Raw genomic sequence first — 15,390 nt, forward strand, 5'->3', positions numbered from 1 at the left:
TGGATGTTCAAGAGGAGTGAACAAACAACACCCATGACTAGAAAATGTAGCAAAGTGAAGCTGCACAGTCTACATCAAAGAGTGGAAACACCAGGTGTCCAAATTCAACTCCCATCAAGTATAACAACAATTTCTGTTGGGATTACTACTCTCAGAAATGTCCTGAAAGAAAACCTTTTGATATTTTGTAATAGGAATCTTCCAGACCCTTTAATTCTGCCAAGCCTCTTGCTGTCTTAACTTTGTGTCCCAATGCGTAGACATCAAAATACTGAAAGTTTCTATGAAGCAGACATTTTTATTCAGTTTTAAAAAAACTGCTGGAAATTTTGATTCATTTTAAAAAAACGCTGTTTGTAATAAATGGACATGTACTATAAGGCCAATGTTTAGAGAATATTTAACCTGACTGCAAAGTCCTGGGTCCCAACAGTTCTGACAGTTTTCACAGCTATGTTTTGAATGCTCTAGGAGTCGGTAATAATGTAGATATAATGTAAGTGTAATCCTAATAGTTAAGAGAATAGCACCACAATTAAGATGAGGGGTGTTCCTCAGGGGTCGGTATTGGGACCAGCGCTGTTTAACTTCTTTGTTGGCAACAAGGAGAGTGGGATTGAGTGCACCCTCAGCAAGTCTGCCGGCGACACCAAGCTGTGTGGTGCGGTTGACACGCTGGAGGGAAGGGCTGCCATCCAGAGGGACCTTGACAGGCTTGAGAGGTGGGCCCATGCAAACCACATGAAGTTCAACAAGGCCAAGTACAAGGTCCTGCACATGGGTTGGGGCAATCCCTAGCACAAATACAGGCTGGGCAGATAATGGATTGAGAGCAGCCCTGAGGAGAAGGACTTGGGGGTGATGGTTGATGAGAAGCTCAACAGGAGCTGGCAGCGTGCGCTTGCAGCCCAGAAAGCCAACCATATCCTGTGCTGCATCAAAAAAAGCGTGGCCAGCAGGTCGAGGGAGGTGATTCTTCCCCTCTACTCTGCTCTCGTGAGATCCCACCTGGAGTACTGCGTTCAGCTCTGGGGCCCCCAACATAAGAAAAACATGGAGCTGTTGAAGCGAGTCCAGAGAAGGGCCATGAAGATGATCAGAGGGCTGGAGCACCTCTCCTATGAAGACAGGCTGAGAGAGTTGGGGTTGTTCAGCTTGGAGAAGAGAAGGCTCCGGTGAGACCTTATAGCAGCCTTCCAATACCTGAAGGGGGCCTACAGGAAAGCAGGAGAGGGGCTTTTTACAAGGGCATGTAGTGACAGGACAAGGGGTAACGGTTCGAAACTGAAAGAGGGTAGATTTAGATTAGATATGAGGAAGAAATTATTTACTGTGAGGATGGTGAGACACTGGAACAGGTTGCCCAGAGAAGTTGTGGATGCCCCCTCCCTGGCAGTGTTCAAGGCCAGGTTGGATGGGGCTTTGAGCAGCCTAGTCTAGTGGAAGGTGCCCTTGGCCATGGCAGGGGGGTTGGAACTAGATAATCTTTAAGGTCCCTTCCAACCCAAGCCATTCTATGATTCTATGAATCTATGATAAGTCTTCTCAGGTTTGTTTCCAGGCCTCCTCATTAACTTATCGCTTGAGTTTCCTTCTGTTTTACTCCTTTGTGGTATCTACTTATTTACATCATAATAAAGATGTGCATTCGTCTTCAATCTTATATAATTACATTGTTTAGTAACCAATAGACATTTTTTCCTTTTTTTCTTCTGTTAGCTACATTAACCCAAAAGAGTTATTACATAGAATAACTTCTTTCTGATACACAACTGTTAGTTAACTCCTGCCACAGAGCTAACTCTATAATCTCAACTCTATTACATCAATGATAAATGAACCAAAAAAAAGAACCAATCTACTTTGGATATTCCAGCAAACAGATCTGTCAGTTAGGAAAAAGTAAGATTTCAAAAGAAAACAATTTGGCTCAAAAGCTGGAACTCCTTATATACTTAAATAGCTGGGTGCTAGAGCCTGAAAAATTGCTTGAGATTCCTGCAAGGAGGATAGTTGAGTAAATGAAAAGTATAGGTGTAAAACAGTATTTCCCATATTCGCTTCCTTATCAAAGCTATAAGTTACATTTTCAATCGTAATTGTCCATTAGAACTTCCTAAATGGACAGAAATAAGCTTCAAGAGCTTCAGCATTCCAACGCACATACTGCCCTTCCTCTGACTACATAAAGCTTTGTAACCTATGCTTCAGCTATCCCGGTAGTCCTGATTCAATGGCATCAGAAACAAGAATAACTGCAGTAGGAGGGGAAGGAAAAGAAGCAGAATAGAAAGGAAGGAAGTAATCATGGGATTCATGAGCCCAATTTCCTGCACTTGCAAAGCATAATCATTCCATGCACAGGAAACAGGTAGAGATAGGAGAAAATTTGGAAGAAAACCTGTGCCCCATGAGATCCAGCCTCAGGCTGAACAGCTACTAATAACAGAGGTTAGGACTTACATACTGCAGATGGCCAATAGGCTTTGCTTCGATGGCCTTGAAGCCAGATCTGACTATATGTCATAATGACAGCTACAGACAGAGCTTGAGCACTCCTATAAGTGATTATTGCACAAATAGAGGAAAAAAAAATCTCTTTATTTAGTCAAACTGCACTCCATTGCTACAAAGGAATTGTAATGTCACAAACACTATATTCAACCACAATAAAACAAATCAGAAATGAAGGCTGGGATAACTAAAGAGGAAATTTCTTCTGTTTTAACGCAAATGTATCAGCCCTGCAAGAATGTAAAAGAATTGAAGTGAATGTCTATGCAGTTTAATGGAGTTCGGATGTGCTGTTATGTGTTGGTGTTTTTATTCTCTCTCATGGTTTTTTTTTTTAAATCAAATACTAAAATCCCTTCTTAGTGTAGTCTGTGGAAAAATATTGTTGAACTTATGTTGGACTCAACACAATAAAGCACTTTTCAGGCTACGCTTTTTTCTATCTGCCTGCTAAAACTTTCACTAAAGACCTATATAGTATGACAATTTCTTTTTCAGCTGTTATCTCAGACCAAACTGACTTTGCTGGAACACTTTGTGTGAATAATTTCCCGTTAAGTATGGGAACTCCCATATGCAGTTAACGGTCGTCTTTTTCAACTCCCTGTTCCCTCCTTTGAATTGGGTGTCGGACACCTTCTTCAAATCTCTCCTTGAAGCCCTCTTCTCACATCAGTATTTCAAAGCTGACCTCTGGATTTTCTTCTTTCTGGCCACTTTGCGTGTGACTTAAGAAAATATGGGAAAGGACTAGAAAGTTAGTGTTTGTTGGCATAAACTTTGTGAACAATTTGGTCTGAAAGTAAGTTATTTCATCTACCCACAGCATAACAAACTAACATGACAATTTCCTTGAAGTTTTGCAATGTATGGTTTTCACCTTAGATGAATTTCAAATTGTGACGTACTACTGGAGCTGCTGAAAAATCACTCATACAAAGAGTAATCGCATAATACTTGCCATTTTCAAAGGGGCAAAGTTGTATCCTCCTTGCATCTGGAATTGCCAGCCAACCCTACAACCCAAAAAGTAGCCATTAGCTATAGATTCTCAGATACACCAGTTTTTACCATTTCAGACAGAACATGACAAAAAACCTTTCCACCGAAGATAAAGATGCTGTGTTTATTACAAAGCTTTGGAATGAGTATTCAAAAGGGATGTTTTGCACTGGATATCTATTTTATTGTTCATCATTAGGGAAATTCGAGCTGATGAACTAAGGTGATCCCTTTTAGCACTATATTCCTACTATTTCTGAGTCATATATTTAGCCCAATTTCATTTAGAAAGTCTTCCAGTTTGATTTTCATTAACTTTTTTACAGTGTCATTACTTTCTAGGGGTATCAAAAGACATTCAAGAATCATAACATCAGATCTCCTGGCCTTTCTTATGGTAAAAGATGTAGCCTTAAAATCTGAGAACTAACACTTAACCCAATCTTGCACTGGGTTAAGTATATGTGCATGGCTGTTAGTATACCCTAATTATTTAGATTCATGTCCAGTTGTTTCTGTTACCCACAGTTCCCGCCTGTTTGCTCAGCAATCATATTGTGGAATTCTCTGTGCATATGCTGAGAGGAATAATATCTTGCCAGTGACCTCATACCTTTGAGAGTGGAATAAAAAAAAATCCCTTGGCTTGGAAGAGACATTGTGGTTCAACTCGCATATTAAGCTATGATTTTAAGTGCCTACAACATACACATCTGAGTGTGACTAAAGTGCCCAAATTACTTCTACAGTAGCCATATGAAGATCTAGCCAATGCAGTCAATGGAGTCTACAGTGCTATCCAGCTCATCCCAAAATAGCCATCTCCATTTGGTCAGCTGAGTGACTGCATTAACTAGATCTCCATTGACTATAAGAGTTTGGACATCTAATTCAAATGTAGTTATCCGCCTGGACGCGTTCCTGTGTGATATGGTCTAGGCAATCCTGCCCCGGCAGGGGGATTGGACTAGATGATCTTTCGAGGTCCCTTCCAATCCCTAACATTCTGTGATTCTGTGATTCTGTGATTCTGTGATCTACATCTGGACATCTGCATTTAGGTATCTTAATCCACAAGGTAAATCATACCCCAAAATTCACTGAGAAACTAGGTCACATAGTATCTTTATATCCTAGCAGGATCATTTTAAATTGGTTTGGTGACTTTTTATTCCTTTTTATGAAAGATATTCGAAAATCTCACTTCTCAGAGTATCAGAAAAAAATCTGTAGCTATCCTGAATATATTCATGCAATGAAGTTTATCCCCCTTCATTCTTGTGGAAAGAATGCCTTTAGCTTAAAAAATGTGTTATTTTTCCTTATAAGTGACTCTTCTGATGTGTATTTAGACAACAAATGTATTTTCTCTTTGCATGTGTTTTACCAGGCTAATGAAAACATATTCTTCGAATCTCCTGTATAAGATGGTCTCTCCATTCCCCAACCATTCTAGATGTTTTACGTACATCTTCCATTTGAATTAATCCTCACTAACTGGATCTTATCCTCACTAACAAGGAGGGTCTGGTTGAAGAGGTGAAGGTTGAGGGCAGCCTTGGTTGTAGTGACCATGAGATGGTAGAGTTCAGGATCTCATGTGGCAGGACCAGAATAGCTAGCAGAATCGCAACCCTGAACTTCAGGAGGGCCAACTTTGGCCTTTTCAAGCAATTGCTAGGGGAAATCCCATGGGACAGGGTACTAGAAGGTAAGGGGGCTCAAGATAGTTGGTTAGCATTCAAGGACTGCTTCTTCCGAGCTCAAGATCAGAGCATCCCAACAGGTAGGAAGTCAAGGAAGGGTACCAGGAGACCTGCATGGTTAAACAGGGAACTGCTGGGCAAACTCAAGTGGAAGAAGAGGGTGTACAGATCATGGAAGGAGGGGCTGGCCACTTGGGAGGAATATAAGTCTGTTGTCAGAGGATGTAGGGAGGCAACTAGGAAAGCTAAGGCCTCCTTGGAATTAAACCTTGCAAGAGAGGTCAAGGACAACAGAAAGGGCTTCTTCAAATACATTGCAGGTAAAGCCAACACTAGAGGCAATGTAGGCCCACTGATGAATGAGGTGGGGGCCCTAGAGACAGAGGATAAAAAGAAGGCGGAGTTACTGAATGCCTTCTTTGCCTCTGTCTATACTGCTGGAGGCTGTCCTGAGGAGCCCCGGACCCCTGAGGCCCCAGAAGAAGTCAGGATAGAGGAGGAATCTGTCTTGGTTGATGAGGGCTGGGTCAGGGACCAATTAAGCAACCTGGACATCCATAAATCCATGGGCCCTGATGGGATGCACCCGCGGGTGCTGAGGGAGCTGGCGGAAGTCATTGCTAGACCACCCTCCATCATCTTTGCTAAGTCGTGGGCAACAGGAGAGGTGCCTGAGGACTGGAGGGAAGCGAATGTCACTCCAGTCTTCAAAAAGGGCAAGAAGGAGGACCCGGGTAACTATAGACCGGTCAGCCTCACCTCCATCCCCGGAAAGGTGATGGAACAACTTGTTCTTGGTGCTGTCTCTAGGCACATCAAGGATAGGGGGATCATTAGGGGCACTCAGCATGGCTTCACCAAGGGGAAGTCATGCTCAACCAACTTGATAGCCTTTTATGAGGATGTTACCCGGTGGATAGATGATGGTAAAGCTGTGGATGTGGTCTATCTCGATTTCAGTAAAGCGTTTGACACGGTCTCCCACAGCATCCTCGCAGCTAAACTGGGGAAGCGTGGTCTGGATGATCGGGTAGTGAGGTGGATTGTGAACTGGCTGAAGGAAAGAAGCCAGAGAGTGGTGGTCAATGGGACTGAGTCCAGTTGGAGGCCTGTGTCTAGCGGAGTCCCGCAAGGGTCGGTTCTGGGACCAGTTCTATTCAATATATTCATTAATGACTTGGATGAGGAATTAGAGTGCACTGTCAGCAAGTTCGCTGATGACACAAAACTGGGAGGAGTGGCTGAGATGCCGGAAGGCTGCGCAGCCATTCAGAGGGACCTGGACAGGCTGGAGAGTTGGGCGGGGAGAAATTTAATGAAATATTACAAGGGCAAGTGTAGAGTCCTGCATCTGGGCAAGAACAACCCCATGTACCAGTACAAGTTGGGGACAGAGCTGTTGGAGAGCAGCGTAGGGGAAAGGGACCTGGGGGTCCTAGTGGACAATAGGATGACCATGAGCCAGCAGTGTGCCCTTGTGGCCAAGAAGGCCAATGGCATCCTGGGCTGTATTAGAAGGGGTGTGGTCAGCAGGTCGAGAGAGGTTCTCCTCCCCCTCTACTCTGCCCTGGTGAGGCCGCATCTGGAGTATTGTGTCCAGTTCGGGGCCCCTCAGTTCAAGAAGGACAGGGAACTGCTAGAGAGAGTCCAGCGCAGAGCCACGAAGATGATTAAGGGAGTGGAACATCTCCCTTATGAGGAGAGGCTGAGGGAGCTGGGTCTCTTTAGCTTGGAGAAGAGGAGACTGAGGGGTGACCTCATTAATGTTTATAAATATGGAAAGGGCAAGTGTCAAGAGGATGGAGCCAGGCTCTTCTCAGTGACATCCCTTGACAGGACAAGGGGCAACAAGTGCAAGCTGGAACACAGGAGGTTCCACTTAAATATGAGGAAAAACTTCTTTACGGTAAGGGTGACTGAACACTGGAACAGGCTGCCCAGAGAGGTTGTGGAGTCTCCTTCTCTGGAGACATTCAAAACCCGCCTGGACGCGTTCCTGTGTGATATGGTCTAGGCAATCCTGCCCCGGCAGGGGGATTGGACTAGATGATCTTTCGAGGTCCCTTCCAACCCCTAACATTCTGTGATTCTGTGATTCTGTGATTCTGTGTAATCTTTCTTGAATATGGATACAAGAATTGCCCACAATATTTCAAAGAAGGCCTTGCCCATACTTTCCTGTTAACTTGCAATAATCTTACCCACTAGACCTTTGTTTACATTTACATCATATAAGCATGTTAGCTTAATCATCCTGCAATGAACTATTACACTCAGATCTTTTTTCCTCCACTGTTATTTCTAAATGAGGACTCGCATCTTACAGCAAGAATTCTTTTTCTTAGAGCAAGCGTGTGAACTTGCACTTCATACATTACACTTCATCCTCCTTTAGTTATTTCACATGTGAAGATCTCTACTCTCTTCCAATTATCCTGACCCTCTTCCATTTTGATTACACTTCTGAACTGTATTATCAGCAAACCTCATTAACATGTTCCCACCTTTTGTGCCCATGTCATGAAAACATTTATATAAGAAATATTCTAAGCGCGGTCCTTAAATAACTTTCCTACTAGCACAGCCCCATTCAACAGGAGTAGTCGAGTTAGCCCTCCAGCTAGGTATTATCTACCATAGAAATCTTGCTTTCACCCCCAACTTCCTCAATTCCTCTTTTAGTTTCTCATGCAATACTATATCATATGCTATGCTGAAATTCAGTCCAATTAAATTTTCTGTCTTTTCATTGCTTATAAAAAAATCAGTCAAATTAATCTTACACAATACTTTCCATAAATTAATGTAAATTGTATCCCATTTTCTTAGCTCTATTTTTTAATTAGTGTTTCCTAAAAAATCTCTTCTACATTTACATAATCATAAGGTCAGACAAGCCTTAGTAAAAAACTTAGGTCTAGAGATTTTTCCTCCTTTCTTAGCACAAAGCCCAGATAAAATTTCTTTAATCAGAAACACAAGTATATACAAAATTCCAGACTGTATTACCTCAATGCAAAGACAAGGGAGTAGCTGAGAATATTTCAGAGAAACTGATTTTAAAGATTCCTTCCCTTTTATCTGAAATGAAAAAGAGGGTCATGAATCCAGGACAGCAAATGACTTTTAATAAAGCTAAATAAAGATACAGAAGTGCATTTCCTATAACTATGACCTCAATGAGCATTTCCACCTATGAGTCACCCTCCACCAGTTCCACAAACTGCTTTGAGCTTTAACTCACCATAGCAAATGCCCCTACATCTTCACAGGTAAACCATTTGTGGCACAGGCGAACATAATAATCTTGATCTCGAAGAAAGTTGGATACATTCACTGATATAATTTTCCTTGCCCTGTCTACATTATAATCAAACTTCCCAGCTGAAAAAGAAAGCATGAAAACATCTCATCTGTTTCTTTATTACTTTATTATTTCTGATTTTGTTACTTCTTTATAAAAGTACAGAATGTATTTCATAACTTGCTGGAGATGAAATTCAACATCTATAGATTCTTACCTAGGATATTTGAATTAATTATTTTCATATCCTAATATTCCTAAAGGTATGCTTATTTTATGAGATATAATAATTTGTGAGAATAAATTTCAATATTATTCAGTTTTAAATTAGCACTGGCAATACTGAGAGGCCAGGACACCTACCGATTGTACCTCAACCTTAGTACTTGAAATCTGATGTAGTTCATGTACAAATACTTGAAATATACACACTAATACTATTGTGAAAGCTGATTATCCCAAGGTTGCAATTTCATTACACAGAGAATACGTGCAACTATGTTAGCCATACAACATGTGGGGGGATTTTTTTATAATCATGGGTATGCCAAAATCAGGATAGCAGTTTGGCAAATTAATTTCAATCTATTTATGAGGTCTGCCTATAGAAAAAAACATAAAACCAGCAATCTGAAGTGCACAAAAAGGACACAAATCTATTTCCAAAAGTTTTAATATTAAATAAGTTGTCAATATCTTTATCTGCTATCTAGCATTTCCAAGTCAATACAGAGGAACACATTTTCCAGGGCATTACCTATCAATTACATGGTAATTACAAGTAGTGGTAACTGTGAATTATCATTTTTTTCCCTGCTTATTCAGCTATGGAAGCATATAATTGTACAGGTCACCAGAAACATCTCACAGCTTTAAGTTATATAGAAGATCAGCTCACCCAAACAAGCTGGAATATATTTTCCCACATCACTGTTTCTGCAATCTGCAAGATAGAAGCCAGAGCTTTCTTCAGGGCTGCTTTATTTATACAACTGTGTAAATAAACTGTCAAATTATCCAATGGCTTCCCAACAGGAAACCTATATCTTATATCCCTTTTTAAAGGCAGATTTACATTCACTTCTACATAATCAGCAAAAAATAAAAGTATCTTTACCACAGAGTTTATATCACAATTTGCCTTAAGGAGCTCTCTCATCAGTGTGGGGTTTCTACTGGAAAACCTCATCAGCAGTTTAAGGTGGCAATATAGGACATGACACTGCACTTCTTTACCTAGTACCTAACAATAATTTAAGTAATAATAAATAAAAATACTAATAATTTACATTATTCTTTCTTTGAAAACTACTCCTGTTGTCTACCAGGCGTATCCCTCTGTTATAAACAACTGTATATTTTTGCTATTCTAACTCTACTCTGGGCTTACAAAGAAACATTTCATTTTTTGCACCACCATTTGGTGCACTTGTCTCCACTAGCCACACTGTATCTTGGCTGGACCACAGTGCTGAATCTATTTTTATATGGATGTGGTAGGCGCTTTACCCCAAAACCATGAAAAAATGCAATCTTATCCAGTTACATGAAAACAGCCAACAGAACAGCTAGCTAATGAAAGCAAAAAGAAAATTCTTTACACTTTCTTACTCAGCTTTCCTCAGTCTCTGAAACAACCTGTGGCCTAACTATGTAGAGAAGCAGAGGCCCCATCTATGCACAGAGAGCACCCAGGACTGAACCTGCAGGCAGAGAACGAGCACAAGCCAATCACAAGAAGGCCAATTAGGACAAATGCATAGTGTAGTTCAGTTTTCCATCTACTTTTAGATGTAAACTCTAGTCTCTGTTTTTTATAGCAAGTCATACATTTATATGCACAAAATAAATCATCGAAATGTAGAGTAAGACTGGTGCTGGCATACATGATCTACCATCAGTGTATCCCAGAACGTGATTTGGTTTTGCATTTGGGCTTGTTTGGTTTGGTTTTTTTTCTTTGAAAAGATGTTTCTTGAAAAACATCTGGTTTAAGATGTTTTCCTACCTTCAACATAGTATTCCTGACTCAGCTTGACTTCACAGTAATTTGGAACTGTTTTCATGGTCACATAGATGAGTTGTGCTACATTGACTTCAATGCAATTGAATTGTACCTGTACCTGTTCAAAACATTTATAAAATCAAGTTTGTGCATGACTTCCAGAATACATGAAAACCACTGGTTATCAGAGTTAAGCAAGCAATATTCTTTGTTCAGATTTATTTATATTTACAAGGAGCATTAAGCAGTCTCAGATATTGTAGCATTAAGAATGTAAAAGAAGCAGATACCACTTAATGAAAGGATTTCAAAGAGTATCATTACTTCTAATCCAGGATGTTGCTATCTTCTTCACTTCTAGAAATCCAAATATCTACAAGCTATCAAATAATCCTAAAAGTACAGAAATACAAGTACCCAATGCTCATTGAATTTCAAAAGCAAAAAGGTTTTTGCTTTCATACCACCAAAAGTCCCAGTTTGTAGACATTTTAAAACCACAAACACTTGCAGAATAGGAAAAAAAAAGGTCTCTTTAAACATTTAATGGCAACTTCAGCAAATTTATTCATTTCAGTGACAGTCTGTGAGAGAGAAAGTAATTTAGGAGACAAAGTTGAGGTCCAGTTATACCAGGTCATTCCCTCGCTGATAGCAGTAATTATTAAATTCCATACAGGTTTTCTTGTTGGATATACTCCTATTTGGTACAAGGCATTTGGAGGATAAAGGTCATCTTACGCCACCATTCTAGTCACTGAACTGAAACTAAGAAAATTTCATTAAATATGTTTGTTGAGTCTTGCCTATAAACTTACCTTACTCTAAAAGCTACCAATTGTTCTTTGCTGGCCTTGCATTGCCTATAGGGACATTTGATCATCAAGTGATACAGAGCACAAATTGCAATAGCAGTTTGGGAGAACTTTGTTTCATATGTGCAATCAATATAACATTTACAAAGCACATGAAGTAACACATTTTGTATGGGATTAATAACAGTTATCCACCAGTAACTGAAAGCAAAAATTCATCTCTTTCAAACAGTTGGTCAAGGATGGTTCTTTTTCTTCTTTTTCCCAGCTGCAAATTTTAATAACAAATACTTCTGGGTTTAGTTTAGTAAAAAATTGTACTCTGCTGTTGCAATTATTACCATGAGTTTAGGATAGATGTGCACAAGTGCTTAGGCGCTTGGCTGTCTTCTAGATGTGTAAATTCCATTGACATGGCTGGACTTAAATAAATCATACGTATGCACTTAAAATCCCTGTGGCAATCTGCTTCCTAATAATTAGAGTTACAAAAGTTTCCCCACAATTTGGTGGGCACAAAAAGAAAGCTAGCAAGATTGATATGAAAATTAGGCTTTCTAGTGCAGCTTCTCTTGCAAAAAGGTAAGTGGAAGAAGTACAAAAATGGTGGAGATTTGAATTTATACATTATAAAAAGACATTTTGTTATGGAGTTTCATTCAACAATGTTGAAGCATACATTTCATTGCAGTTTTCCACAAAGTCAGAGAGAGAAGAAAATGAGAGAGATACAAAAAATATTTTTTCCAAAGGCTCATAAACATTTAAATAGAAAGAAAAAACACAAAAAAAGGAGTCTACCTTCTTTCCATTAAGCATCTTGCTTTTTTTCCTAGCAAATCTCACATTTGTGCACTGTGATTGCTGTGTGTCCAGCGAAAGAGAACATATTTCCAGCCCACGGATATTTTCTGAAATTAGTTAGGAATAGATTTCAAAAATATCATTTGAGCATCTTTAAGAAAAACAAAAAATAAATTAAAATATACCATATCGTAAGCTTTCCTTCTAAGTGAAAGGCACATGTATTTTGTCTCTGTTAAAAAAGGGGGCATTATATATAACACACACATGGGGGTAGGAGCAAGGATTTAATACAGATTGCTATAAATTAAAGATTTAATTATGCAAATTTTTATGTAAATTTTTAAATAGCACACCAGGAAATACCTAAATGGTAACACACTAAGCACATGAATGGCAGGGTGTTAGTAAAAATAATCGATGCCCAAAAAGTTTGAGTGCTTTCACTTTATTTTAGTGCAGAATTGTAACTTCAGACACATAAACTGTTTTTCCTTCTGTTGGGGCAGTTGCTCATGTCTGAGTTACCAGGGCAGACAGAATTAGCGTGTGTGTGCATGCACATGTGTCAGAGCAAGAAAGAAAAGGGCGGCAGGATGCTTGGGGCACTGGTAGAGGACAAGTTAAGTGTATTATGTTGGAAATAAAAATTTAGTTGTCTTGAGTTAATTATCTTAGTTCTCATTTCCTTGAGAAGGGCCAGGGCTTTATCCTGGTTTGTAGTAAAACGGTTTCACAAAAAATATCTTTCTGATATGATTACATGAAAACAGCTTGGACACAAATACTGCAATATGGAACAAAATTGGGCTGAACAGTTATAAACAAAAAGCAAGCAGAAATAATTCAGTAGCAAATCTGCTTCCTACCATCCAAACTCAGAGTTGCTTTAACGTTTAAATGAAGAGAGCATGGGCTTCCTTGGACACATTTCATCACTGTTGAGATCTTCATGCTTTTCAGTACCATAGAAGATAAAGATGCAGGAGGATCATAGCAGAAGCTGTTAAAAATGCCACCTGCAAACGCAAATACAAAGACAGAGAAATCTCATTGTGCACAGGATATCTGGGGGAGAGAAAGCACCAAAGGTGAAGCTCCAGTTCTACTGAAATCAGTAGGAAAGTCACCACTGACTTCAGCAAAGCCAGTACTTTACCTAAGACTTTCACATGGCCAAGAGAGTTAGTTGGCTTCACAAGCAACGCAGAGGGGTTGTAAAGAACTACATTACAGATGGGGTTTGATAATAAATTTCCTGGCTTAGGGAAGTGTTAACCCACGAGAGGAAGGAATCACACTTCTAACAGTTAAGGCTAGCAGAGCACACCTAGACTAATAATGTTTTTAAATAATCAGATCTGCTAGATCGTGGCTAGACTAATAGTTTATTTAAACTTTTCTTCAAAACCATTACCTGTATATTGCAAGCACTCTCATAGGTAGTATTTTAATTTTATGATTGGCTGATGGCCTCAATTGCTGTTAAAATATCATTTTCACACAAGAGGGCACCATTGCATTCTCAGTCATGGAAAAATCCCTCACACCTACAGGATTGCCTTCTCCTTTAGACCAGAACAGCAAGAACATAAAAATATTATCCAGGCCTTCTTACATGTGTAAACAGTAGGCCAGTAGGCATAGAACACAGCTACTATGTCTCATCTTATTTTCCTATGCAAATTTAGTCATCCCAAAGCCTTAGGTTTGCACAGATACTTTCTGTAGGCTAATGTAAAAGAAAAAAACAGTCTTAAGGCCCTAAATCTCATCAGTTAGCCATATTTCATCTCTTTCTACTTCTCAGACTGCCCTGCACAGAAATTGGTTATTTATTTATGAATTTATTTTGGTAGGGTAGATTTAATCGCCAATGAATTCCTTGGGCTTCTCTACCTCACATACATTGTTTGCAGTTCCAAAAACTAAGAGTTCAAGAAACTATCCGAACAAATAGCCAGGGAATTGGGTTTTGTCCCTTGGCTTTGTGGTGTACAATGAAGCACACCTCGTTTTTAGCTGTAACTACAGCATAACAATTTCTTTGAAATATTTCTTACCCTTCTCACTTCAGTACATTGTGTGAAATTTAAGACACTCAAGTAAAATAGAGTATCTCATTGCACATTCTCCTCCCCCTGGGGAGAGGCTGGAAGAACAAAAAAAAATTTGACTCTTAGTCATACTGCTGAACATACTCCTAGGAGGAGTTTAACTAGTATGGCAAAGAGCATAGTACGAAACAGCAGTGCCACAATACAGTGCTTGCCATAAAATACATGATAACACTCTTAAATCATCAGGGAAAGGTGCATCCCTCAATGTCTAGCCAAGAATTGTTGTCAAGCATGGATGCCCATTGACTCACATGGAAGACACATCCACAGTTCTCACAGAGAAAAGGCAGGATGTGGAGGACGAGGAAAGGCAAACTTACCCTTCTTTACTCCTCCAACCCCTCCAGTGAAGGAAGGTGCTCTAAATTTAAAGACTGAAAGTGTATTAACCTGTACAGGACCTCTTTCTATATTATGAGATCGTCATTTTCACAGTGTCCAGTTGCAGCTGAAGCCCATTGTCAGGGATCGGATATTGATATATGCAGGACATGAAGACAGGCTGACATAAATGTGCTACCTTGGCTTGAGTCTGTCAGGGCAGAATCAATCTGCCTTCACACTTGGTATCAGGAGAAATAAATCCTGTGTGATATATATCAAAAGTCAGAAAAGACAAACCCTTCAGACCTGAACCTCCACTCCATTATCCTGGTTTTGTGCCATTAAGCACCTTTTAGAGGCAGCAGGATATGCTGATATGAACTAAGTGGAAAAGAATGGAAAAACAAGTACACTTTACCTCAGCTGACAGTAGTGTCAACTCTCAATTATCCAAGGCAATATTGGCAAAGAGAGAACACAATTTGTGCAAACCAAATAAAAAACACAGATCAATCAGAATATGCAAATTAGGCTTTAAGAGCAGTGGAGTACATTGACTTTTGAAGAATTTGTAAACGTGTTTCCACAGAGATGAGGCAGCCCTCAGAAGTACAGTGCACAGCAGCCAGATGTGAACACTACATTCCTTGTTCCAAGAATGGGTGGTGTAACAATCCTGAAGGTATCTCAGGATGGAGAGTTAGTGCACAACACCCAAACAATCCACCCACAGTTAATTGGGAGGTTATTATATTGCAGAACTACCTGATAGTTATTACTAATAATGTGATAAGTG

The 15,390-nt window shown here is 39.7% G+C and overlaps 1 protein-coding gene across 1 annotated transcript in view; it reads right to left on the reverse strand.

Annotated features, from left to right (window-relative positions):
* IL17REL (interleukin 17 receptor E like) overlaps positions 1-15,390 on the reverse strand; it is a 54,601-nt gene that overhangs the window by 12,100 nt on the left and 27,111 nt on the right. The window contains exons 3-9 of the mRNA XM_068402219.1: positions 13,020-13,169; positions 12,148-12,257; positions 10,535-10,649; positions 9,425-9,469; positions 8,467-8,606; positions 8,232-8,303; positions 3,476-3,530 (exon numbers count right to left, since the gene is read on the reverse strand). Coding sequence (XP_068258320.1) covers positions 3,476-3,530; positions 8,232-8,303; positions 8,467-8,606; positions 9,425-9,469; positions 10,535-10,649; positions 12,148-12,257; positions 13,020-13,169 — 687 coding nt within the window. The remainder of the gene's footprint in view (positions 1-3,475; positions 3,531-8,231; positions 8,304-8,466; positions 8,607-9,424; positions 9,470-10,534; positions 10,650-12,147; positions 12,258-13,019; positions 13,170-15,390) is intronic.

The sequence above is a fragment of the Nyctibius grandis genome, chromosome 5 (assembly GCF_013368605.1).
Source record: "Nyctibius grandis isolate bNycGra1 chromosome 5, bNycGra1.pri, whole genome shotgun sequence".
Taxonomy (NCBI): domain Eukaryota; kingdom Metazoa; phylum Chordata; class Aves; order Nyctibiiformes; family Nyctibiidae; genus Nyctibius; species Nyctibius grandis.